The 25,356-nt window shown below is 51.3% G+C and overlaps 1 protein-coding gene across 4 annotated transcripts in view; it reads left to right on the top strand.

The window, feature by feature from the left end:
* Nucleotides 1-1,332: 1,332 nt before the first annotated feature.
* Nucleotides 1,333-25,356, top strand: part of PAX6 (paired box 6) — a 36,450-nt gene continuing 12,426 nt past the window's right edge. Inside the window, exons 1-7 of one of the 4 annotated variants that reach the window (XM_051964888.1) lie at nucleotides 1,333-1,445; nucleotides 15,063-15,139; nucleotides 15,566-15,620; nucleotides 19,882-20,012; nucleotides 20,807-20,848; nucleotides 20,943-21,158; nucleotides 22,655-22,820. In XM_051964888.1, coding sequence (XP_051820848.1) covers nucleotides 15,611-15,620; nucleotides 19,882-20,012; nucleotides 20,807-20,848; nucleotides 20,943-21,158; nucleotides 22,655-22,820 — 565 coding nt within the window. In that variant the 5' untranslated portion in view covers nucleotides 1,333-1,445; nucleotides 15,063-15,139; nucleotides 15,566-15,610. Of the gene's footprint in view, nucleotides 1,446-9,341; nucleotides 10,006-14,243; nucleotides 14,395-15,062; nucleotides 15,140-15,565; nucleotides 15,621-19,881; nucleotides 20,013-20,806; nucleotides 20,849-20,942; nucleotides 21,159-22,654; nucleotides 22,821-25,356 lie in introns of those variants that run through there. The other 3 variants (XM_051964887.1, XM_051964889.1, XM_051964891.1) reach the window with 3 other exon arrangements.

Below are 25,356 nucleotides of genomic sequence, written 5' to 3'. Positions count from 1 at the left end.
ATGCCTCCTCCCATCTTCCTCACCCACTTCACACATTCTCTGAAGCTGCTTCTTCTTACTCTCCGAGGCCCCCGAGTCCCCCCGGTTCTCGGAAATGAAATTTAGCTATGTCCAAGTACTGGCGTGGGAATGGAGATTGAAGGGAGGAGAGAGGGAAGCGGGAAACGAGATTAAAGAAAGATTTGGGTGGGGGGAGGATGGCAGTGGGAACGTAGGTTTGGGTCCTGACCCCTGGGACAGTCAGTCCCGGTTCGAAGCAATTTTTTTTTCCTTTCCCTGTGAGGTGCAAGGAAAAAACCAATAGCAAGAAAGCCAGACAGCAGCCCAACGGAGCATCCTGGTAGGAAGGAGGTGCTAAGCTGCCTCCTAGAAAGGGGGAGAGCTTGGCCCTGGGATTTCCCTTATGTCTCAACCACTGGGACACAGAACCACGGAGCCAATCTAATGTAAAAACGAAATAAACCAGAATTTGTGCCCTAAATTCAGCACTAGGATTCGAGAAGCTTGGAGTCCTTGCATTTGGATGGAGATCCCCCCCCCCCAATATCAAGCTGGCAGAGCAGTTGGGAACTCTGAGCCAGAGTTCCTCTTCCCCCTTGTAAAATTCGGAATAAGAGGCAAAGGGGCAGGACAGAGAGCTCAGAGGTAGGTAGTTTCTTCCCACCCTGGGCCCAGAATAGGGACCTCCATCCCTTCTCTAATCTCCCTCAGAAAACCAGTGACCCCCACTCTTGCCGAGAGTCTCGGCCCCTCGGTCTCTTGAAAAAGTATCTTTTTATCTGGGAAGGCGGAGTTTGGGGTTGATTGGGAAACACTAAAGATCCAGGACAGGTGAAAGAAAACTCTCAGGTCCCAGGGCACAGGTGTCCAATAGGGGGCCGACGCTGACAAGACACTCTTTTCGTGCTGGGGAATAAAGTTTCCTTGGGGGATTATACGGTCTTAATTAAGAGAATTGAGAGGGGAAACAAAAGTCCCCAAACCCTTCCAAATTAGAGTGAGCTGGACAAGAGGGCTTTGCCCAACAGGAGACAGCCTGGAAAAAGCAGGGGAGCCAAGGGGTTTCGTGTGGGGAGTGGGTGGGACAGAGGAGCCCTAAGCCCCAAGCCGAAGAGGAGGGTTTCGGGACTGGAGGGGGGAAGGCGTTTCCACTGTGGGCTGAGATCTAAAAATTTCTTATTAGCCGAGCGAGCGCTAACTACTGGCCGGCGTGACGTCACGAGGGCCATCCAGCCAATAAGGGCGGTGCTGGGGTTGATATTAAGGGAAAGTTAAGAGCACAGCGGAGCAACCCTTTTTATTGTCATTGACATTTAAACTGTGTGGCAGGTTCTTAGGTAGAAACGCGCTGTCAGACCTGCCACTTACCTTTCCTAGCAGCGGTTGAAAAGTGTGGGAACCCGCACGGCGGCGGCGCAGCTCCCCTGCCTCCCTCCCTCTAACAGGTAACACCTTGGGGAGGGTGGGGGAACATTTGCTCCGCTCACCCCCAAAACGATTTTGGCTGAAAATGGAGTCGAATGGCGTGGACTGGGGTAGGGAAAAAGAAAAGGGAGAGGAGAGTTCATTCCTGAGAGGGGCTGGGGAAGGCCTCTGCCTGTTTCCCCAAACATGGGGTCCCCTGTCTAGAAACGAACTTCCTCAGCCTGTGATCTGTAGGAGATAGTCTGGGAGTGGAGATTGCTTCTCAGGACTGAAGGATGCAGGTGGGGTGGGGAGCGGGGGAAGATTCTGTTACGTGTCAGAGGCTCCTTAAGAAGGGGAAAAATGTTTGGGGGAGGGGAAAGGGGATTCTGCTTAGAGCTTCCAGGATTGTTCCCCGAGGGGTGTGCGTGTGTGTGTTCATGCTTTATCTACAGGTCTAAAATGGGACACACACACACACACACACTCACTCACATTTCCGAAAAGGCACTTCTGGGCAGTGGAGGGTAGAACAGATGGAGAACTTGGTCGTTCTGAGCACTTCGGCCCACCGGGCTGGCAAGACAAGGGGAAAGCGGGAGAAGCAAAAGTTTCTCCCGATTGGAAAGTGTTGATACTTGAACTAGAGAAAGGTCTAAATATTGCATGTGGTTCTCAGAGTTCAACGAGAAATGGAAGAATGCGGTCCGCATAGTTGGGTAGCACGTTAAATCCCCAGACCGTGTGATTTGAGCTCTGCTAAGGGAAGACCTAATAATTAGCGATTTTCACTGAGCTAGAACGGGGGGCTCGTGTTACCGCGGGCGCTGAGCTCTTAGCTTCTGTAAAAGCCTCCCACTAGGCGCTGGGGGCGTAGTCCGAAGAGTCCGGGGCCGCGAGCAGAGCAGGGGCCCGGCTGGAGCTGGGACCGTAATGCTGGACTGGAAACCCAGAGAGTAGGGAGGAATTGGAAGGGGGCGGGGGGAGATCTTCAGAGTGAATCTCCCAGGATCCCTGTGCTGAAAGTTTCCCCAAAGTTGCTGGGGGAAAGAGGAGTACAGAGCCCAAATTTGAAGTGTGGGATATTGGACTGGAGGCTCTAAATGGGTCTGTGGGTCAAAAATGAGATGACTAGCAAATATAGAGTGGGGCCCTGAAAACGTGGGAATGACTCTTAGGCGCTTGAACAGGCATTTCCACGGGGCCGGGCCTTAGCTAGTTCCCCTCCCCCTCTCGCTCCAACCCCCCCATCTCTGATCCCTCTCCAGGTGGCCCCTCTCCTGAGACCTTTGCCACCTTCCAGGAGAAGTAGTTTCCTGTTCACAGAACCTCTGATAAGGGCCACCCTAGAAAAATCAGGGACTTTGAAAGCAAAAGGAAAGGATAAATTTACTTCTTTCCCGCCCCACCCCCTTCTAAACACCCTAAGCTGCTCTCCACTTGCTCGGAGAGAAAGAAAGGGGTAGAGAGAAAAGGGTGAGGGAGAACGGGAGTTCAGGGAGGCAGCCCAGAAGCGGCTTACCTGAGTCCTGGGGTTCTCTCCTCTACTGTCCCCTCAAACCAGGCAGGCGGACGGGCAGCTTCCTTCACCTCCCTGGGAAATGGACCTTCTCCTTTAGCAATAAATCAAAGCCCATCCATCCCCGGGCCTCCTCCCTAATTAGAGATGTTTATTGAAGATTGTGTTTATTCGGCTGTCAGGGCGAGAAAAAGCTGCGATATAATTATCCCTGACCAGATAGTCCTGTCTCTCTGTCGAGCCCAGCTCCGGCTGCGCATCGAACTAGGGAGGGGTCCTCATAGCCTTCTTTCTCTTTCCGCCCCCCTCCCCCATTCCTTTTCCAAACGTTGCAATATTCTGGATTGTCAAAGAAGTATAAAATTCCAATTTCTCTAAATCCTGGATGTTTAATGCTTATGGGTTTTAGAGCTGGACTAAGTGAAGGACAGAATGGGGAGAAGGAAGGACCCCAATTCCACCCCACTGCCGAGGAGTAGAGTGACAGAAAGAAGCCCAAACTTTCTTCAGGCTCCAGCAGAAAGGCTTGGCGCCCTCCCTAAGAAACCAGACAACCTTTCTAGATCTCAGTCCTTCTGAGAAAAAAGAAAAAGAGAGAGAGAGACCTTTTAGAGAGACAGGGGATTGATGACTTTTCGAAGCGATTCGTTGCATTGACCAAGGCGCCAGAAAGTGTGGCTGCTTTTTCTTGTTTGCTTGATGTGCTCTTCCTTGGTGGATAGTTATTTTTGTTATTGCTGTTGTTATTATTATGATTTTTCGGAAAAGGTAGCTTCTACCTCCCCTTTCCCCGAAGGTACTTTACGCATCCAGAACTCGTGGAGGGCCTCCACAATCTGCTTGGCGCCCCCAAGTTCTCTCTCTTCCTCCAAACCGATCGCCCGGGCCCGAGCTAAGTCTGGGGAGTTCCCAAGGATCGGGCTAGTGGGGGCCGTTTGTTTTCCCAAGGCGCTCAGTGTTTGTGTCACCATCTGGAAGGCTGTGTCAGGGAGTGATGAAAAGCGCCGGATTTCTCCCTAATTGAAAATACATTTTTGGAGAGGCCGCTCTGACAAATATCAGGGCTCCCGGCTTTTGATCCCTTTCTGCCGCCTCGCTTCTCCAGCCGCTAATAAAACTCGCATTGAGCCTCCTTAGCTCCTTGATTAACAGACAGATTAACTCTTACCAGGGTTGGGAACAGCTTGTCCCAATCAATGTCATTTTAAAAGGCCGTCAAGATGTGCTTAGCTTTCCTCTCTGAGTATCCCTCCCCCCCTCCCTTTTCTGTAGCGACCCCCCTCCCCCGCCTCCCAAATCTCCCAACAGATTCTGGATTCCCCGGTCCCTGCGTCCATCTATACCGAGGGGAGACTTTGGGCCTGGGCCTGGGCTCCGGGGCCCCCAGATTGCGCGGCCGCTGAGTAAAGGTGGGCGGCGTTTCGCGGACCGGGTTTGGTTCGCTTTGGAACGCTTTTCCTCGAAGTTACGCCGGCCGGGCCCTAGAACAGGGAGCGAGGAGAAAGGCAGGGGCGGGAGCGGGAGCGGGAGCGTCCGTGGCCGAAGCCGAAGCGGGTGCAAACTTTTGCGGCAGTTTGCAGAGTGTCGGCCTGGGGCATTCTGGATTCCAGAGGTGACTCCCGCCTAGGTAACCAGGCACCGAGTGTCCCGCAGGGAAACGCCGCGCAGACCAGCCTCTCGGGCCTCGTCTGTTTCTCCACTGAGCCACCGGCCTGGACAAGAGGACTTTAAGCTTTTTTCTTAAGTATTTCAGAAAGAAAAAATCCCGAGGCGTTCGTTTGCCATCCAAACGTTCAGCGGAGAGCACGGACCCGGATTTTTCGGATTCTCTCAGCACTTAGCAGGAGGAGAGAATGGGTTAGAGCCCAGCGGCTTCCCCAGCGGCCTGGGTCCCCAGCTCCCCCAAGGCTCCAGCGCAGCCTTCAGGGGTTTCTCACGCCGCCGCCTCTTCGCTGCGTCAGTGTTCCCTGCGAGGAAAGCAAGCGTGGCTCGGCTTTTAGGCTTTTTCGAGCTAGGGAAAGGAGCCGATTGGCAGCAAAGGTGGTGGTACCAGGCCCCGACGGGGGAGATTGCTGGGGATTTTTCTAGCCTGTGGCCCGAGGGGGTGGACTTTAGGGTCACCGGATCCTTCTCGCCAGAAAGAAGCTCGCTTCTTGTAGCCTCGCCAGGGAGTTCTCTCTCCGAATCCTGGAGAGATCCCTTCTCAGCCCAAGCCCATTTTCTTGGCCAGGCCTGGAGAGGAGCGGTACTTTGAGCTGTCAGGTTAAGCAGATGTGCTCAAATCCAGCTCTAACCTGGTGCCTGCCTCTTCCTCCACAAAAAGCAGATGGCTCCTTTCCTTCTTGTGGCTGCAGAGCTCGAATTTGTCGGTCTGACCTTTAGAAGGACCACATTTCAGGCCGGTGACACCGACCGGGAATCACTTCCCAGATACAAGGGAAGCTGGGGCCGGGTTTTCTACCTAAAGTGCAGTTGCCCTAAATAGCTTCCCAGAAGACATCCCCCATTATCTGTCCTCTCCCTCATCCTTACCCGTCCTCAGACAGAGCTGGACAGGGAAATGTGGTAGAAGCAGGGTAAGGAGCGGGGGTACCGGGACTTGAAAGTCTCTGTCAACTGGCGGCCCTCGCCCCCCCACACACAGATGAGAGCTTCCCAGGGAAGCTTCCGAGGTCAGTCCAATTCTCCGGCCCCGGGTAGAGATTTCCCCAGAACCTCCCGCCATTGGACAGCGGGCCCCGGGCAGCCCCTGGCAAAGACCAGAAGAGAGAGTGGCAAAGACAAGTTAAAACGAAACAAGCCTCGGGTGTGCCTTCTCAGGGCACTGGGCGGTGGGCAAAGGCTCGGATCTTTCTGAGGGGGAAGCAGTTAGAGGAAGGCAGTCCACCTTCTTCCAGCGGGCAAGAGGAAGCCCGGAGGCATACGGACAGAGTGCGTGCCGAAGTTAAAATGGCGCCCTGAGAGTTGGCTCAACTTTGCAGACTTCAATCCGGCGCTGGCTCCCACCCCGGCCCCTTTCTCCCTCCCTATTTTTTTTCCTGGTGTCGGTCCGTAGCAGGTACTTGAAGGCGCCTCTGAGATTCTGCTGAGAGGAGGGCATCGGGCATACCAAGGACCTTCCTTGAGGACAGTCTGGGTGGGGAGAAAGAACAACTTCCCCCTCCTCCTTGTTCTTCCCAAACTCTTTCCCTCCGTGCTCTGTGTTTCTCAAGTCCTCATGAACTAGGAACGACCAAATCCATTTTGGTCTCGGGGATTTGTGTCTGTTTTCCAAGTCTTTCCTTCTTCCCCCTTTTGCCCCCAACCCCCTACCCCACCCCAGTGACGTCAGGGCATTCAGACATTCCCTCCTCTTTAAGATTTTTTTGTGTTAAAACATTTTTGGAGGTGGGGGTGGGGGGGAGAGGGAGAAGTGAAGGAGGGAGTGGACACAAAGAGCCCTGTGCCCTGGGGGGAAATAGCAACAAGATTATGCGGTCGCTTCCTTCAGAGCTTTTGCTTAAGAAGGTGCTAATCCACCGAATGGCTAATTGAGAGGTTGTAAAAATGATATTCGCCTGTAAATCAGACTGAGCAGTGAGGGATTTTTTTTTTTTCTTCCAGCCCTTCATTCCCACCTCTCAAACCCTATGGAGTAGAGTTGGAACTACTTTGGCAAGAAAAAGGGAGGGAAAGAGAAAGGCAGAAAAGTCACCTATTTCTATTGAACCTGGGATTCATTTCCCGGCTTCTTATTTTTTGGCTCCTCCGAAATTCGCGGTTTTACAAAATCCCGCGCGGGCTCTATTTGAAAACGAGAGGACTTAGGAGTAAGAGCAGGGTTGGGGACAGTATTAACCGTGCCACGGTGGAGGAGGGGGAGACCCTCACTTCCCTCAGCCCCTGTCTTCAGGGCTCAGGTGAATAAAGGCCCCAGGCCCGCAGTCTTTACAGCACCTCAGATTTGTATCCCAGTCTCTCCAGGTGCTCGATCCCTCCCGTGAGATCTTAAGATGGGAAGCGCGGCCCCAGGCAGTGGCAGGGGGTCGAGGAGGACGCAATACAGGGCATTCTGGGAGTTTGTGACCAGTTCAGGCTCTGGACAAGGAAAGGCCTCTGCCTCTCTCACGCAGCCGAGTCTCAGCTACTGGATGGAGGCCGCAAGGGTTGAGAGGCACGGGGACCATCCTAGTTTCTGTGTCCCCGACCCCCCCCCCCCCCTCGCGAGACTACAGACCAGAGCCCTCTGAGGTCAGGCCAGGCCAGACCAGGCCAGGCCGGACCCCGAAGCCGCTCTCCATCTGTTTCCAGCCCTACACTGAGTCCCCAAGACCCCGAGGAGCAGTGGTCCCACGAGTCTTTGTGGGGCCCTTTAGGGCTGGCCCGGAGAGCTAGAGCTGGGAGTAGGAATGAAAAGCCAGGCGGCGGGCTGGCACGGAAAGGGGACGGGCCGACCAGGCCCAGGCTCAAGGCCGGGCCCGGGCCCAGGACAAGAGGACTGCGGAAGGCTGCAAAGGGCAGGACCCGAAGGAAGGCCGAGTCCTGGAGGAAGCGGCCCACCTCTCCCTCGCCCTTCCCCGTCCCATGCTCTCGGGCCGGGGTTCCAGGCCCGCTCATCCGCTGCCTCGTTTGTCTCCTCATTGTCCCCGCTAGGCAGTGGCGGCGGCGGCGGCGGCGCTGCTTGTCACGGTCGCATTCAGGGCCTGGAGACTTTATTGATGAGCATTGACTTTTACCACTTTTCACATGTCAAGAGAAGTCAAGTGTACCCGGCAACGGCTTCATTTTATGCTTGGCGCATCGGGGCTCCCCCTCTTCGGCGCTACTTTCAGGGCCTCTCCGCCCGCCCTCAATCAAAGGGTCACCCCCTTCCCTGCCCTCAACCCCCGCCCCCAGCCCAGCCCACCCCCCAGCACGGTCCCGCGGCCAGTTCCCCGAGCCCTTTAGCGCAGAGGGCGCGGGGCATCGCGGGCCGAGCCAGGCGCTCCCATGTCACCTTAAATGCTGGCGCCGAGGGGTGGCTTTGGAGTTTACTGAGGTGTGTCCTAATCGTCCGGCATTCAACAAATGGACTTCTGGTGTGTGGTCAGAACAGAAAAGTCATTTACTTACTTTCTCCCCCGGTTTTCTGGCAACAGCTGAAGGGGCGCCGCCTCTGCTGGGTCTTGGGAAAGAGCTGATATGGAGGCGCACGCACACACGCACACACGCCCCGCAACACACTCACTGCACAACACACGTAATATAATCACTGACACTCGGGCGCACTCTGGCACACTGACACACTAACGTTCCTGGCACGTACACTCGCTCGAGCCCCGACAGACTGCCACACACACTCCCCATACATCCCCCACCCCCACGCGCTCACACGCACACACTCACCCACACGCTCCCACTCACACTCGCTCCAGCATTGGCCATTTCCCCCCAGCCGCCAGCACTCCCCCTCTTCCCTTATCCGCCCTTATCCCCCCTTCCCCTCCTCTCGGGTGTCTGAAAACCCGCCGCACTTAGTCAACAAATGGCACGTGGGAGAGGCTGGTGGTGAGTGTTTGGTGAGGACTCTCCAGGGCTTCTCAATACACAAAGTAAATGGCGTGTTTACTCGGCCCTCTCCAGCCCCTGCCCGGCCTCCACTCCAAGGCGGGGCTGCAGAAAGGAGCCAGCCAGAAGAAAAGGCCGGGGGTGGAGGGTGAAGACGCTAGGGCAGCCCGATGGAGAGTGGCGTTGGGGAACCGCACAACTAGGAAAGGCGCTCGGCCCTCCGACGTCTAGGCGTTGACTTCTGCTTCCCCCCTGACCTCCATTATGAAAACCCGAACTGTTTACGAGCAAATAAACTCTCTCTTCCTCCCTCTCCGTTCCCCCCCACCCCCACCCCGCGCGCTCTCTTCTCCTCCCTTTCTCCTTTCTCTTCTCCTCCTCCCTCCCCTCCCCCCACCTCATCTTCCTCTGGGTCCGAAAAGGTGGGCTTGGGAAGCATCCGCGCTATCTGCAGTCTTCAGGTTCGGCCTCCCCAGGCCTGAGAGAGGACCGGGGGCGGGGAGGGGGGGCGGGGCGGGGCGGCAGGGCCACGTTGGGTTGTAGTTGGTGAGAAGGGGCCGGGCCAAGCTGGAGAGGAACTTGCTCCATCAGTCAGATTGTGCGCCCAGCTCCCAGTGCGGAGGGGAGGTGGAGGGGGGGGGGGGAGAGGAGGAAGGAGCAGAGGCTTGGGGTGGGGGGGAGAAGAAAGGGGGTGGAGGAGAGAAAGAGGGGGGAGGGAACTCGGCCTCGCCAGCCCAGCAGCCTCCACTCAACTTTCCCAAGAGAGCCCCGCCAGAAAGCAGGGTGACCGTGGAGTCTAGAACCTGCCGGGAGCCCTCTTGGAACGCCGAGATGATAGAACGAGAGAGGGGGGGGGAGAAACCCCGCCGAAGAGTAAAAATTCATCGGAGGAGCCGCAAACAAGTGTATTCATATTCAAACAAATGGACCAATTGAACCAGGCAGAGCGAAGGAGCATCCAATCGGCGGCCGCGAGGCCCTGGAGCTGCTTTGCATAAAGCAATATTTTGTGTGGGAGAGAGCAGTGCATTTGCATGTTGCGGAGTGATTAGTGGGTTTGAAAAGAGAGCCGTAGCTCAGCCTCATTTCCCGCTCTGGTTAAGGCGCAGGAGGAAGTGTTTTGCTGGCGGATGATGACAGAGGTCAGGCTTCGCTAATGGGCCAGTGAAGAGCGGTGGAGGCGAGACAGGGAGCCGGCACACACACATTAATACACTTGAACCATCACCAATCAGCTTAGGTGTGCTCTGTCTCCCGGTACTTCCCTCACACACTCTCACTCTCCAGTCACTGACAGCCCATTGTATTGTCAATCTCTGTCTCCTTCCCAGGGATTCGAGAATTTCTCTCCTCACAAACCAAACCAGCAGCTTTCCTGGAGAAAACTCTTCCCGGCATCTCCTCTAAAACACCATCCTTTTCCAACCGTTGCGGTCTTTCAAAATAATCCAAAAAAACAAACAAGCCCCAAACCAAACAAAAGCAAAAAACAAACAAACAAACAAACAAAACTCTTGACAGGAGCTTTTGACAACAAGACAGGATGCCTCAGGAAGGTGAGTCTGCTCATTTCTTCTTCTCACTTCTTCCTTTTCATTTTAATATTTAGACAGGTCTCTGCTAACCTCCCCCCCCCCCTTCCCCCTCCCTTTTTCTTCCCCTCCCCCAACTGCAAAGCGACAGAGTTTGTCCGGAGAAGTTTCTATCCAGGAGTGCAAACTTTCTGCTTCCAGGGACAGTGAATGTTCTTTGGAGCTTAAAGGTACAGCATCTAGCATGGAATAAGAAGGATGCCCGCAGCCGCAGCAAGAAGGAAAGAGGCAGTACCAGCAGAATCGGCCCCAAGCTCCGAGCTTCAAGCTTCGGGCTCTAGGCTCCGGGCTCGGGCTCCGGGCTCCAGGAGCCAGGCTCCAGGGTGGGACAGAGTCAGTGAGCCGGGAGAAGCAGATCGTGAGCCGATTGAATCCTGATCGTCATCATCATAAAAATTATAACAATAATCATAAAGGGGCTGGAAGCCCAACAATCCTCAGCGCGGTGGAAACGCTCGGTTAATGTGACTATGATCTACCCGCCCGCCTTCCTCAGCCAGCCCCGGGATCGAGAAGCCAGACCTTCGTCTTTCTCCGGCTCCGGGCTCCGTCGGCTCCGCCGGGCCTCCAATCGTGCCTCCGATCGAGGAGAAGAACCAGGCCGAGGGGATTGGGAACAGCTCTGGGAGCCGCGGCTTCGGCCTCGCTTTGTGCTTTCCAGAAACGAAGCTCCGGCCTCTGTGATGGAGAAGAGAATCCCCGCGTAAAAAAATGGAAGGCACTCGCTAGCTCCTAGGGAGGAGAGTAGGGGGAAGGAGAAAGAAAGGGAAACAGGCAGGAATGCAAGAGACAGAGAGAAAAGGGGGGGGGGGGAGGCTGGAGAGAAAGTCACATCCTCGGCGAGCCAATTCTCAGTAGTTTATCTTCAGGGAACTCTGAACCGACCTGAAGGACATGTCAGTTTCAATCAAGGGCCCTAAGATCGCAGAGAACTTGTCCAACGCGCCGACAACTTTGCAACTCTCAGCTCCCCTCGAGCTGGAAGATTTCCCTTCAAGTGTAAGAGCCCTGCCCCTTCCTTCCTCCGTAGATCTCCGGAGAAGCCGGGAGTCTCTCTCTCCCCCTCTCTGCGGGTCCTTCGAAGGATGTGGAATTAGTTTTAGAGAGCCTGGTTTTGACCAATCTGCAACCAATAATTTCAGTTCAACAAGTTTCTGGGAGAAGAGGCGAATTGATATTTATAAAAGGAAAAAAAAAAAAGATCCTTATTATGTCCTTGTTTTTTTCCCCCCTCTCTGGGCCTAGTTAATTAACCTGAACTCTCTCCCACTCTTTTCCCTCCCCCACTCAGCCCCCCAAGCCCCCTAATTTAGTTAAGTCCTCACCTGCTTAATTAATCCCAGCGGTTCCCAGAGCTCTTTGGATCTGGGGGGCCCCTCTCAGTTAAAGTGTCTTTGCAAAGTTCTCAAAGTTCTTGACTCTTTTCGCTGAGCAGAATTTCTTAGTCCCCAAGCGCCATCATGGCACTGATTTTTTTTTTTTTAAGCCAGTGTGATTGTGAGAAAATGGATTTGAATTTCAAGTGGTAAAGGCTTTCTGTTTGGAGGATGGGGAAAAAAATAACTCCCCCAAAGTTTGGAAAGATTTCTAAAAAGTTTACAAAACAGAGTGAACCCCACTTCTTTCCCCTTCTTTCCTCAAATCCATGTGGAACGTTTAACTCGAACTTGGAAGTGTTTTCGCTTTCTTGTGTGTGTTTTATGTTTGTGTTCGGCGAGTTGGGCTGGGGGTAGGGGCGGGAATAAAATATAAATGCAAAGTTCTGAGCCTGACCATTTTTTCTCCCGAAAGTAAACTAACAATTGTCTTTGACATTAGAGTTGTTTTGGTTTGGTTTCGTTTCGGTTTTATAGCCGGTGACCTTTGTAAATATCTGAAGGCAAATTGATTCGTTTTTCTCTTATTTGACCCCAGAGAGTAAAACTTAATGGCTAATTACGTTTGGGTTTGGGAGGTGTGTGCGTGTGTGTGTGTGTGTGCTGAGCTGCCCTAAGGTGATAAGTTTCTATCGGGATTTGGAAATAGGGTGGGGGCTAGGGGACACGGACTGGAAGGGTAGGCCTGCAAGTGAGGGGAGCAGGTTTGCTGCTGAGCGCTTTAAAGGCTTGAGATTCTTGAAGGTGGTTCTAGCAGCCCCTTCTCTTTCCCGGCATTTTTCTTGGCCCCTCCATACAAAGCAGGGTAACGGGGAGACAGAAGGGAGGGAGCTCGGAGATCTCCCGGTGTTGTCCAGGCATTTCCCTGGTCCAGGTCCCTGATGGGAATCTTAGTTTTTCTGGCTGTCAGGATGGCGCGAGTTTCGTTGTTGTTTTTTGACCTAATATTGACGATCACTTAGGTAATTAGATAGTTTTTTTTTTCTTTCAGAAAAAGGAGGGGGTGAGTAAAGAAAAAGGAAAAAAAAAAAGATGGAGAATGGGAGAGTGGGGGAGCTTAAATCTGGAGCTCTCCTGTCTTCCATATGTTTAATTTTTTTTTCGAAAAATTACTTAGCAACGTCTCCTCAGGGTCATCGGGATATTTTTGTTTTAAATCAGCGACAACTGGATGCAGGTGGGGGAGGGGGAGAGGCGATTTCGGTTTGCGATGTACGCGGGGTAACCTTCGACAGAGTTAGCAGAAGTTTAAGCTCAGCCGGGAGAATTTATTTTCTCTGTGTGGCACTGTCTCTTTACCTCCCCTCCTCCCCGCAAAGCCTTCTGTTTCTGAGTCCTATGTCAAAAACTCAAAGCCGTTTTGTGGGGGCAGACCGGGCTAGGGTCTCTGTCCCGTGTGTGCTCGTGCAGACGTGTTCGGTGTGTTAAAGGCAGGGATGGAGCTGCTGCTCTCGCGGGGAAGCCCTGGGAGATACGGGGCTCGCGGCGAGGCTTGGCCCCCTTCAAGCCTGCCTCCGTCGGTGAGCAGGTACCCCTCCGGAGCAGCCAGGATTTACCAGTCCAAGTCTCGCAGGCTGCGAGAAAGTCCTCGGTGGATGGGTATATTACTCTTGTTGTTTTCTGGATTTTAACAGGCTGAAAGCTAGTTAATGAATGATTCCCTGGATGACCCTGAATAAATTAACGTGGCTTTTTGAATTCCCTATCATTCGCAGATAGACAAAAATTAATATTCATCACGGACACAAAAGATACAGAACGAGTATTTTTAGGCTTAAAAAAGGGGGAGGAGGGAAGATATTAAATTGAAGGTAGCAAGTATCACATTATGTTCTCTTCTTTTTTTTCTCTTCTCTTCTCTTCTCTTCTCTTCTCTTCTCTCTCTTCTCTTCTCTTTTCTCTTCTCTTCTCTGCTCTTCTCTTCTCTTCTCTTCTCTTCTCTTCTCTTCTCTTCTCTTTCTTTCTCTTCCCTTCCTTTCCCTTCTCTTCCCTTCTCTTCCCTTCCCTTCTCTCTTACTCCCTCTCCCTCTTTTTAAGCAATCCTCTTGAATGAGTTCTTTATTACAATTGTCTCTTTCCAATTAAGCTCCCCACCGAGCTGTTGTATCTTTTTACAGCCCCTAACAACTCACACCAGTAACACAATTACCGCCAGATATTTATAACGAGAAATTACTTTTCTATTTTCTCGAAAGGCTTCTTTAAAAAAAAAAAAGCCCAAGCCAGAGGTGGGGGGTGGGGGGAGCATAAGGGGGAGCACTGGGGGTGGGGGGGCACCGGCGTTGGGTCGCGGCACCGCTAATGAAGAGAGAAGGTCCTTTCTGTTCTCTTTGTGAGCGGTGGGTTGTTGGTCCGTTCAGATGGAAGCTGTGTTGCCGGTGAGGGAGGCTCGGTTTGGCTCTTTGGGTTTGGGGAGAGGAGGAGAATGGGAGTCATTGTTCCCCGTCTGTCGGCTTTGTTGACCGGTTCTCACCCCCTCCCGTTCTTACTTTTTAGAGCACTGAGGCGAGGTAGACAGCGTGTGTCACAGTACAGTGAGGAGGGGGAAGATCTAAAGACCAAAAAAGAAGTTAATCACAATAAGTGGAGTTTGGGGGGAAAAAAGTTGGGAGCTCCACTTTAAAAGTCCCAGAAGGAGTGGGGGGTGGGAGAGAGGAGAGGAGAGGAGAGGAGAGGAGAGGAGAGAGAGAGAGAGAGAGAGAGAGAGAGAGAGAGAGAGAGGCCAGACGGGAGGGGTGGGGGGAGAGGAGGGGGTGGGGAGAGGGGGCAGCAGCGGCAGTGTTGGGTTCCGTTTGCCGGTAGGAAGATTGGGGCCCAAGAGGCTGGGAAGGAAGGAGAAAGAAGCCCTGAAGCAGGGCTGAGTTTCCCTTGGGCCTGCGCCTCCCGGCTGATGGGAAGTTAAGCAGTTCCCAAGGCCTAGGCCCTGGCCTGGCTGGTTGGCAACCTCGTCCAGACATCCCCTTCAAAAAGCAAACAGGTATTACCCCCCTTTCCCCTTCCTCCCTTCCTTCCTTTTCTCTTTCTCTTCCTCCTCCTCTCCTTTTCTTCCTCCAGTCTTTCAATTCTCCAACTCTTCTTTTCCCTCCTCTCATTTTCTGACTCCTCTTTTCTCTTGCTTTTTTCTCTTCTTCCCTTGTTTCCATTTCTTTCCTCCCTCCTGTCCCATTTCATTTTCTTTCTTTTTCCATATCTTTTTTCTTTTATTCTTCCTCCTCTCTTTTCTTCTATTCTTCTTTTCCCTCTTCCTCTTCTTTTTTCTTCAGCTAACCTTTTCCCTCCTCTCCCCCACCTCTCTTTACTCCTTTCCTTTTTTTCTTGTCTCTAATTTGATATCTCCTTTATTTACTCCTCTCTCTTTCTCTTTATTTCTCTCCCCTCGTGGCATATTCAAAGTAATTTCTGAGTTTCCAACTTCTTTTTAGAGTCGAACAGAAGGAGTCTCTTCTTCAAGTCCCAAGACCTTTTTGTGCGTGTTGTGGAGGGGGAGAACTTGATTTGGGGGTTTCATTGCTGTCTGGTTGTTCTGCAAAGGCTTCAGTCGAACCTTGGGCTTTAACTTGTTTGTCTGTGAAGCAGACCTTTGAGAACCTGGCTCGATGACACTTTGAAATATACTTTTTTTTCTTTCTTTCCTCTTTGCTTTAGGGGGAAGACTTTAACTAGGGACGTGCAGATGTGTAAGTCCTCACATTGTAAGCGAGGACAGTCATCCCAGATCTCAGGCAAGTTTGAGGAGGGAAAGAGTCCTTATTTGGAGGTTTCTTAAAAATCGCCAAAAGAAGGTGGGAAGAGAAGGGAAGATAAATTGTCCATCAAGAAAGCTCCATCGGCTTAAAGGGGGGGAAAAACCACCCCAACTAAAACTAAAACTAGAAGCATGATGTCAGTTGACTAGAGGGTTAAATGATTTGAGGGACTGTGAAAGATTGGGATGATTTTCTTTCTAAGAAAAAAATTAAGGGGGCAAAATTTGCACGAATTGGAGACTCTTATTGATGCTCTTCATTTGTCGCCATGTGGTCATAGCTCTCAGTTTATTAGAAGAAGCTCTATCTCCCGCTCTCTTCAAGACTTATTTCCATTAGCGCTAAGCTAGGCCTGCCTTGAGCCCTGCAACTCCTGATTAATGCTTGTTTTATTGCTAATAGAGCCCTATATCCGAGCCACGTGGGATCCCGCTGCCTCAAGCCACGATGCAGAACAGTAAGTGTTTCTGGTCTTTCTTTGATGACCTCGGGAATCGCCTCAGAAGCGTAGGGGATTCGAATTGGAGGAAGCGTAGGACCCGGGTGGTGGAAAAAGAAATCGAAGGCCTGGAGGAACTTGACCAGACGGCCTGTGGGCTGCTGGGTCCCTGCTGCCGTCTCGGTGCTACTGGCTAGAGACTAGAATTTAGTTTTTGGTAGTGATCGTGGAGGTCGGGTCGGGGAGAATGTGTGGATTTTTTGGTTTGGTTTGGTTTGAGGGCATTTTTTTTTTGAGGGCGCAATCTCAGCTTCTGGGGAAACCAGCCTGGGCGGTCAAAAACTGCTGTCCAAGGTTCTCTGAAATTGTTATCCACTAAGTATCCCTGAAACTCACTTGAAAACTGCTTTCTACTGACTCTAGCCAGTCGTGAGCTCCAGATTGAGTTGGGCTGGGTGGGTTGGGGCGGGCTTCTTCGGGTTGTATGAAGGGGGGGGGTCTCTGGGATGCCACACTCGGACTTTGCTCAACTCTCTGTGATTAGTGTCATCCTCGGCCAATCCCAGGAAAGGAATCCCAAGGGAAAGGAGAGAGTCTCAGGCCTCACAGCGGGGTTTAGGGGAGCAATAAAGATGCTCGACTTTTTCACAGGGGGCAGTTGGCTCCCCTGGCCCCAGTGGACCAGAAGGAAAGACTTAATACTCGGGGTAGTGACTGACCCTCGTGGGACATCAGGTGAGGAAGGTTTTCTAGTTCTAGAAAAGGGTTAGTCAGTTTTCTTTATTTCAGTGTGGGCCAGTCGGGCGCCAGACTAAGGGTCCTCTATCATCCATATTGGGTCCCTAAATGTACAATAAACTCAGGGAGGGTTCTCGACTCCCAATTTTCTCTTCCTTCGTTTCCAGGCCCTTTCGCTAAGATGGGAGGGAAATTTGGGGGACTCGGTTTTCTATTGTAAACGGCCGGCGAGTGTCTGGCGAGAAGACAGGTTTCCCAGGACCCGAGAGGCCCACAATCGGCAGTCCAAACTGCACCCAGGTCATGCTCAGAATAGGTCCAGAGAACATAAGGCCCTAGGTTCAGGACAGCGGAATTAACCGACCAGAGGAGAGTCTGAGAAACTGGCAAGAGCCCACCTTTCCCTACTCTGCCTTTTGCCTCATCCTGATCCGTTCTGCCCAAAGTCTTGAGCAGGCTCGTGGACTTCCCCTGCAAGTTTCCTTCCAGTTCCGGTCCGGGTTCTGTTCAGGGAACCGTCCACTCCACCATATTTTTTCTTTTCTCCTGAGCTCTGAACCTCCCCTTGGTAACGTTTCAAGGCCGCCCAGGCCCGTGGGAGGGAGTTGGAGTTAAGGGGCGAGGAAAGTCCCCAGTCCCCGGCGCAGGCCCTGAGCACGCAGAGGACGTACGTGGTGCTCGGGGTTCGGCTAGGGCGTGCTGGGGCTTGGGCGGAAGATGGGACCGGCGCGGGAGAGGCCCCTGGGTTGCGGTCTAGGAGGCCTCAGTCTTCTTCCTCCACCCGCGCCTTCCCCCCTCGGTTCCTTTCCTCCCTTCCCCCGTTCCTGGCTGCTCTTGGCCTTGATGTGGCGAGGGGAGTTTATGTTAATAGCAGATGCCTTCGCACCGCCCCGGTGTCAGCTCTCCCCGCGCCGCTGGGGCCTCCTGGGCGCGACCGGGCGCAGCCCCGACTTGGCCGCGGGGTCGCGGGCGGGCCGAGCGGGCTTTGTGAGCCTCGCTCCTGGGTGTGTGCTAGGCGCGGAGCCGCCAAATTGACACCATATGTTTTCCTATTAGATGCCTCGCAATAGAATACAAGGCGCATAATCATCGCCACTGGGAGAGAGCTACACTCCTCCCCGGGGAAATGATACAATGATTAAGGCTTAACCTCTTAAGGGGAACTTGGAGCCCGGCTTTCTTCGATGCCATTTCGATGCTGGGAGAGACGCCTCGGCCCCCGAGCCTTCTCAGGACCCAGCCTGAGAGGGCACCTCAGGCCCAGTGAATCCCTTGGGGGGAGACGATGGGGTGACCTCGCCTGCAAGAATCGTTTCCCATCTACTTGCCTTGGGCTCTGGCTCTCTCTCTCTCTCTCTCTCTCTCTCTCTCTCTCTCTCTCTCTCTCTCTCTCTCTTTCTCTTTCTCTCTAGCTCTCCTTTTTCTCCCACTACCTCTTTATCTGTCATTTTCGGAGGGGAAGTAGTGATGTAGCGGGTTCTGAGATCCCCACATCCCGAGAAAGGTTTAACGGGAATACTCCTTGGCTAAGTAGCGTGGGGAGCAGAGAACAGCCAAGAAAGGCGTGGGGGGAGGAGGCGAGGGCAGCAAAGACCAGATCGAACGTTCCCGGGCAGGCCTGGGTCGGGTGGAACACTGCACATTGCTCTAGCGCCGGGCCCCACTGGCTCGACGTTCAAACACCCAAACTGCATGTCACTTCGCATCGAGTGAGTGGCGAGCGCACCCCCTCGGTTATGTCCGCGCAGAGCCCGTGGCTACCCTTAGAACGCGGCTCCCCTGGAAGGCGAAACCAGTAGAGTCCCATCTCGTCTGAGTGATATCCAAATAGGGACAGAAAGGGTCGTTTTATCATGGTACTATTTGTCGTGACGATGCAATTTCCAGGAGCGGAGCACTGTCATAAAGTGACAGGTCTGCCACAAGTGCTCCGACTGATCTTTTCAATTAGCCTTCCATGCATGATCCGGAGCGACTTCCGCCTATTTCCAGAAATTAAGCTCAAACTTGACGTGCAGCTAGTTTTATTTTAAAGACAAATGTCAGAGAGGCTCATCATATTTTCCCCCCTCTTCTATATTTAGAGCTTATTTATTGCTAAGAAGCCCAGGCTCCTGGAGTCCATTTATCAGGAGGCTCCAAAGAAGGAGAGGAGAGCAGAGGAGAGCAGAAGAGAAGAGACAGTCAGAGCTTCTCCTAGGAGGGCTTTTCTGTAGAGTCGGGGCTCCAGGTTGGAGATTTTTAAGGAGGTTGCAAATGCGATTTGCCGGTTTGGGGCGCCGAGGGTTTCCTGGGGAACAAGAGCAGGAGATAGGAAGCCACCACATTTCTTCAGATCAGAAAATGGAGTTGAGGCTGCAGGACGGATTAAAAAGGGGATCTGTGCTTGGGTGTTACTGGGTTGTAAGGGGGAAGCTAAATGGAGAGGGAGGAGGATGCTTTTTGTGGAAATTTTTACCTTTGCTCTCCCTTCTTTTTTCTCTCTTTGATTCTCTTCTTTCTATCCTTTGCTTTGGGGACAGCTGTAGCGATGAGTATCTCAGGGACAGAAGCTGAAGTATCAGCCACAAACCATGCAATTCCAGTCACTGGAAGCTTTTCGTTTCTCGCACCTTTTGGAGACGGTTTGGGGGAGAGCTAGGGACCTGAACAATTCTGCCTTTGGTCAACTATAGTTTTGATCCTGTGTCTCGGCTGCAGTGTAGGAACTGAGAAGGAATGGCCGATTGGGGGCTGTAGGTTTGGTGCCCAGATTGGAGGGAAAGGCTGGTAGTGGGGGAGAATATACACACACATATACATATATGTATACATGTATGTGTGTATGTATGTATATACTTCTCTACTCTTTTTGTCTTTTCTCTTCTCTTTATATTAAAAAAGAAATGTGACCTCACTCCATATATTTGGAACATTACCTTGAATTTTATTGACTCAAAACTTGTAGACAGAGAGCTTGCAGGGAGACACCCGGAGTGGAGTTTATGATTTTGTCATTGTTAGACGGAGTGCTCAGTTCAGGAGTCCAGAGATGGGTGCAGAGATCATCCAGTCTTGAAACTAAGAGATCAGAATCTCGAGAACGATCGCCAGGGGTTTTTAATCTGTGCTGGGGGGTTAGAGGTTTGAGGGGGAAGCGAAGTGGGCAGAGCGTTCAAACTTGTTCCTTTGGCTGTCTCCGACTTTCTGGGTTGAAAAATCCCAGTGATAAATGGGAATTGTCTTCCTGGGAGCTCAGACGAAGCTGCGAGGGGGGTTGATAGGACGGGAGTATTTGCTATTGGATACATAGCTGTGTCGGTTGTGATGGAAGAATGCCTTTTTCTGTTGTCCTTGATCAATAGCAGCAACCTGATGGTAGAGGTTGTCATGGATCCGCAGGTAGCTGAGGATGCTATTTTTTTTTGTTGTTCCCCACACCCTCTATCTCTATTTCTCCCCTTCCTTCCCTCTCCCCCCGTCTCCCTCCCTCTCTCCCTCTCTTCCTTTCTCCCCTTCCCTGTCCCTGTCCCTCTTTCTTTCTCTGCTTTCTTTCTCCTAGGTCACAGTGGAGTGAATCAGCTCGGTGGTGTATTTGTCAACGGGCGGCCACTGCCGGATTCCACCCGCCAGAAGATCGTGGAACTAGCTCACAGCGGGGCCCGGCCGTGTGACATTTCCCGAATTCTGCAGGTGATCCTCGGCTACGCCTCCCCACTTGCTTCCAAAGGCCACCGCTCTGAACGCACTCTCTCCATCTTTTACCGTAAAAGCTTTAATTACGGACCCCCGCCCCTGCTCCCTGTACTCCACCCTGCCCCCACCCCCCTTTCCTGTCTCCCTCACCCATCTACCCCGACTACCTTTTCAACCTGGGTCAGTTACCTACGATTATTCATCTGCTTTAAGGGGAAAAAAATTAAAAAGAAACTTTACTTAATTAAAAAAAATCCCATCTACTTTTATTTGGTAAAAGATTTATTCTCGTTACAGTTAGTGAACTGTAATAAACGAGATTATATATAAACTGACATCATTTGATCCCTCTATTCACTTCGGATTCCAAGATACCTGTGTGCCCTAGACTTTACTTTTTTATTTTTAATATAGATTTATTAGATTATAAAGACAAGGTTATTTGGCCCCCGATCCCGTTATCCCTCGTGGGCACGTTCAGTATGGAAACCGAAATAATCAATTTTCAGTTTATTTTCCCTTTTTGACCACTAACAAACCAACATATCGATTGTAAGCAGTCAAAGACGATTAATTTAGTTTTTGTTCATCTTCAGGCAGGGATGAATAGAGTAGTTTTGGTTTTAGTTTTGGTTTTTAAGAACCTTTTAAAATGGGTTTTTTAAAATTCCAGATGTTTAAAAGTATCATCACATTTGTAGTGTTTAGGGGCCACAAATGTAATTTTAAGAAAAAAAAAACCTCTCTAAAGTAAGTTCTCATACCATTGAAGGTATATTTTTGTGTTATAGACCCATGCAGATGCAAAAGTCCAAGTGCTGGACAATCAAAACGTAAGCTTGTCCTTGTTTAATGCATACTTAAACAATTTTATTTTTGTCTTGAAATTATTAATAATGTGGTTTTCTGTCCGCTTCCCCTGTGCAGGTATCCAATGGATGTGTGAGTAAGATTCTGGGCAGGTATTACGAGACCGGCTCCATCAGGCCCAGAGCCATCGGAGGGAGCAAGCCCCGGGTAGCGACTCCTGAAGTTGTCAGCAAAATAGCCCAATACAAACGAGAGTGCCCGTCCATCTTTGCTTGGGAAATCCGAGACAGATTGCTGTCGGAGGGGGTCTGTACCAACGACAACATACCCAGCGTAAGTTCATGGGAATACCGAAGCAACACCTTGCCATTCGCTCTTCGGAGTTTCTTCCTCTCTCCTTTCCTTCCTTCTTTCCTTCTGTTCTTTATTTCTTCCTTTCCTCTTTCTTTTTCTTCCTCCCTTCCCCCCTTTTTCTTTCCTTCTCTCCTTTCTTTGCCTTTCCTTCTCACTTCCTTCCTAAGTCCCCTTTAAATTCTTCCCCTTTCATCTCGCTCTGTCTCTGTCTGTCTTTCTCTGTCTCTGCCTGTTTCTCTCTCTTCCTCCCTTTTTCTTCCCCTCCCTCTCCTTTTCTTTAATCTCCTCTCTTCTCTTTTTCTCTTCCATTCCCTTCTCTTCCCTTCTCTCTTCTCCCTCTCCTCTTTCCTTCCTCCCTTCTTTTCCCTTCTTTTTCCTTGTTCCTTCCTCCTTCTTGTTTTTTTCCTTCTTCTTTTTCTTCTTCTTCTTCTTTTTCTTCTTCTTCTTCTTCTTCTTCTCTTCTTCTTCTTCTTCTTCTTCTTCTTCTTCTTCTTCTTCTTCTTCTTCTTCTTCTCTTCTTCTTCTTCCTCTTCTTCTTCTCTTCTTCTTCCTCTTCTTCTCTTCTTCTTCTCTTCTTTCTCCTCCCTTTCTCTAATTCTGGATTGGACCCTCCCTTGTTTCTGGGAACCTGGATCACTATAAAGTGGATATAGTTTCTTTTGTCCTGTTCTAAAATGATCTGAATGTGGGGAGTTCATGTGATTTGTATGCTGCCAGGTAATGATAACCGGGAAGCTCAGGAGATAGAGCAATTTGTTTCGAAAGAAAGAAAAAAGAAGGAAAGAAAGAAAGAAGAATGAAGGAAAGAAAAAAGAAAACGAACGAAAGAAGGAAAGAAAGAAAGAAGGAAGGAAGGAAAGAAGGAAAGAAAGAAAAAAGAAAGGAAGAAAGAAAGAAAGAGGGAAGGAGGAAAGAGAAGCAGAGAGAAAGAAAAAAACTTTTTTTCAAAAGAAAAAGAAAAATATCTCCACTCTTTATTTGGGTGGGGAAGGGGGGAGAGAAGTGGTGAAGATAGGCTGGGAGAGAGACAGAACTCCAGACCCACGTGCTCAAACCTTTCACAAATTGTTCCTACAACCACTTCGTGGAGGGGGACAAACCAACTACAACAAAAGAAAACAAAGAAAATTGAAATTTTGAACTTTTTTCCGCCAGAAAATCTCGGAACATGGAAGATTTTGCTAACTCTTTGTAAAATATTAAAATAGAATGTCCCGAAGCTTTTGGTTCTCGATTAACCAAGAGCATCCCTAGTTGAAAGCAGTGGAGATATTCGTTGGTTTTTGTTTTTTTCCTTCTTCCTGATGTTCAGTATTCATCTGGCCATTGTCATAGGGTCTAGGGAGAAAGGAGGCAGAACAGTGAACGAATGCTAACGTGTTTTAAGGCAAAGTGGTAGCGTTTGTGGTTTTTGTTTTGTTTTGTTTTGTTTTTTTAAACACTTCCATGAGCTCTACTTTTGGTTCGGTTCACAGGTATCATCAATAAACAGAGTTCTACGCAACCTGGCTAGCGAAAAGCAACAGATGGGCGCAGACGGCATGTATGATAAACTGAGAATGCTGAATGGACAGACAGGAAGCTGGGGCACCCGCCCAGGGTGGTATCCGGGGACCTCTGTACCAGGGCAACCCACACCAGGTAAAGCACACATTCGGAGCTCGTGGTCTCCTTCTAGCAGCCTGGCTCCTTCTCCCTCGATCTCTCTCAGCCGGTGTTTTGAGCCCGGCAGAAGGAACTGTCACAGAAAGAAAGCGGATTCCCCCAGAGCAGAGCTAAGCAGGCAAGAGGCCAGAGCAGAGCTCGGCTCCTGACCTGCTCCTGGCAAAATGGGGCGACTTGCTGCGAGGGGCTGGAAGGCCGCTGCTCACTGAAGCTTTGCCTCTAAGAGAAAGGCAGGAAGCAGGCTACAGGAGCGGGGTATATTGGGTCAGCTTGAGAGGAGGAGGCAGGAGAGAGACAGAGAGACAGAGACAGAGAGAAAACACACACACACAGAGTTCATATGAGTATGCGTGCAAGAGCCAACCACGTGGTTCTCTATTTAAATTTTCCATTAAAATGCATCGAGAGCCCCCTTGCTGTAGGAGTGTGACAAGTTAACATACTGACAGACTGTGAGGTAAACATAATTGTATCATTTTGCTTTTTACAGTAATTGACAAATTATGTGACTGTGAGTAGGGAGCATATGGAAAGATGCGAGGGAGATGCGGTTTGGGAGTTGCGGGCCTGGGACCTGTGGAGGAGTGGGGATCTGGTATCCCCTAATCAAAAAGAACATCAGTCCCACACCTTTACGCCCCAGCCCTATTCCGTTCTCTCATTCCCTACCCCCACCCAACTACCCACTTCCTACTGTTTTTTATCCCCCCCCCTTTTTTTTTTCTGTAGAGGGAAAAATGATGGTAGAAAACCCGCTGGGTCTGAGGAAAGATTGCTTGAAGCTTGATCTATTGGTCAATTTGAGCCTAACCTTTAGGGAAAAGGAGGTTTAGTGGAGACGCTGACCTTTGCTAAGTGGGGCAGAGCAAGGAAGGAGAGAGGCACCCAGCCCGAGCCCGGGAGGAAAAAGTGGGAGAAGAGCAGATCGCGCGGCTCTCTCCTGGCCTCTCTATCCGCCCCCCCCCCCCCTTAGGTGAATTGAGTTAGTTTGGCCAAAAATAGAAAACTGTTTTCTCCCGAAGATTAATCGGGATTTGTTGTCCCTGTGACAGGGAGATAATATGTGGGATAATGGGACGTGGCGTCGCACTCCCAGGAGCATGACTAAGCCCGGGGGGCTCCAGGTCAGGGGAGGCTGGGCTGACCTGGGCTGGCTAGGCAGGGGAGTGGCGCCCTCCGGGGAGCTGGCCGGGCTGCTTGTCCCACTAGCCGCTTTGGGGGTGCCTCCGCCCCCCGAGGGACGCGGAAAGGGAACGAGAAAATCAGTAACAGTATGCGAAATATCTGCTACAAAGGATGCTTCTGTCACTCGGAAGAATTTGTTATGGGAACAATCCTGTCGCTATGTAATTGCTCATTAGAGAGCGTTTTGTTTCTCATTAAGGCGACATGAATAAGCGTCTAGTTGAAGGAGACAGCTGTAGAAATGTTCCACAGGAGACCCCTGGACACGCTGTGGCGCCGCTTGCCAATTAGACGTGTCAGCTTTAAGAGCAGAAGACAATATAGGAAGGACACTGGCAAGATAGAGAGCAAGCTTTCACTTTTTTTTTTTTTTTTTCGGTCTACGGTCTCTACCCTTTGAGGATCCGAAGGCCTCGAAGATGGGCTAGGACTCTACTTGACTCTAGTCACCCGCAGGAGGCTTGGCCATGTTCACTCGGGCTCCTCTTTCCCAGCCCGAGATTCGAACCCGCGGGACACCTAGCTATTGCCGGGTCTGGCTGCGCGGCCAGGAGAGGCCGCTCTGTTCCAAAGCAGGGGTATAGGAGAAAGAACAGGAAGGAAAGCAATTGCCCCAAGAGTTCCTCGTTTCCAGCTCACTCCTCCAGCCATTCCCGTCTGCCTTTAGGTGCTTTGGAAATTTCTCTAACTTCTCCCGTTGTTAAATATCCAAATCACAAATAGCATCCTGCTTTTCTCTCTTTTCTCGTTTCGCCTTATTCTATCGTCTCCCATCTTCTTCTTGCCCCTTTTCCTCTTTCCTTTTTCTTCCCTTCCCTTTTCTTCTTCTCCCTTCCTTTCTCCTTCCCTATCTTTCCTTTACCTTCCCTTCTCTCCTCTCCTCTTCCCTTCCCCTTCCCCCTCATTCCCCCTCCCTCCTCTTTTCTTTGCTTCCCTTCTCCTCCCAACCCTGCCCTTTCCTTTCTTTCCCCGCCCCTTTTCCTCTCCTCCTCCTTCCTTTCCTTTTCTCCCCTTGCCTTTTTTTCTTCTCTTCCTTCTGTCTTTCCCCCATCTCTCCCCCATCTGCCTGCCTCAGTAGCTCTCCCTCACCTCTCGCTCCCCCCACTTCCGCCTCCCCATCTCTGTGGATCCGTCTTTCCATCTACCATTTGGGTCTCCTCTCCGTCTCGCTTCCTTGCTTTCCCCCTCTGTTCCTCCTCAATTAACAGCCACGAATCTCCACTATACCTAACTGACCGGCCTTCGGAACACACTCAGGTGTCAGGACCCGACACAGAGGCAGACCGAGGGAGGTGCGGGATGCCCCTCCTCCTCCTCCTCTCACCCC

The sequence above is a fragment of the Antechinus flavipes genome, chromosome 6 (genome assembly GCF_016432865.1).
Source record: "Antechinus flavipes isolate AdamAnt ecotype Samford, QLD, Australia chromosome 6, AdamAnt_v2, whole genome shotgun sequence".
NCBI classification, from domain to species: Eukaryota; Metazoa; Chordata; class Mammalia; order Dasyuromorphia; family Dasyuridae; genus Antechinus; species Antechinus flavipes.
This window is presented reverse-complemented; position numbering and strand designations above follow the sequence as displayed.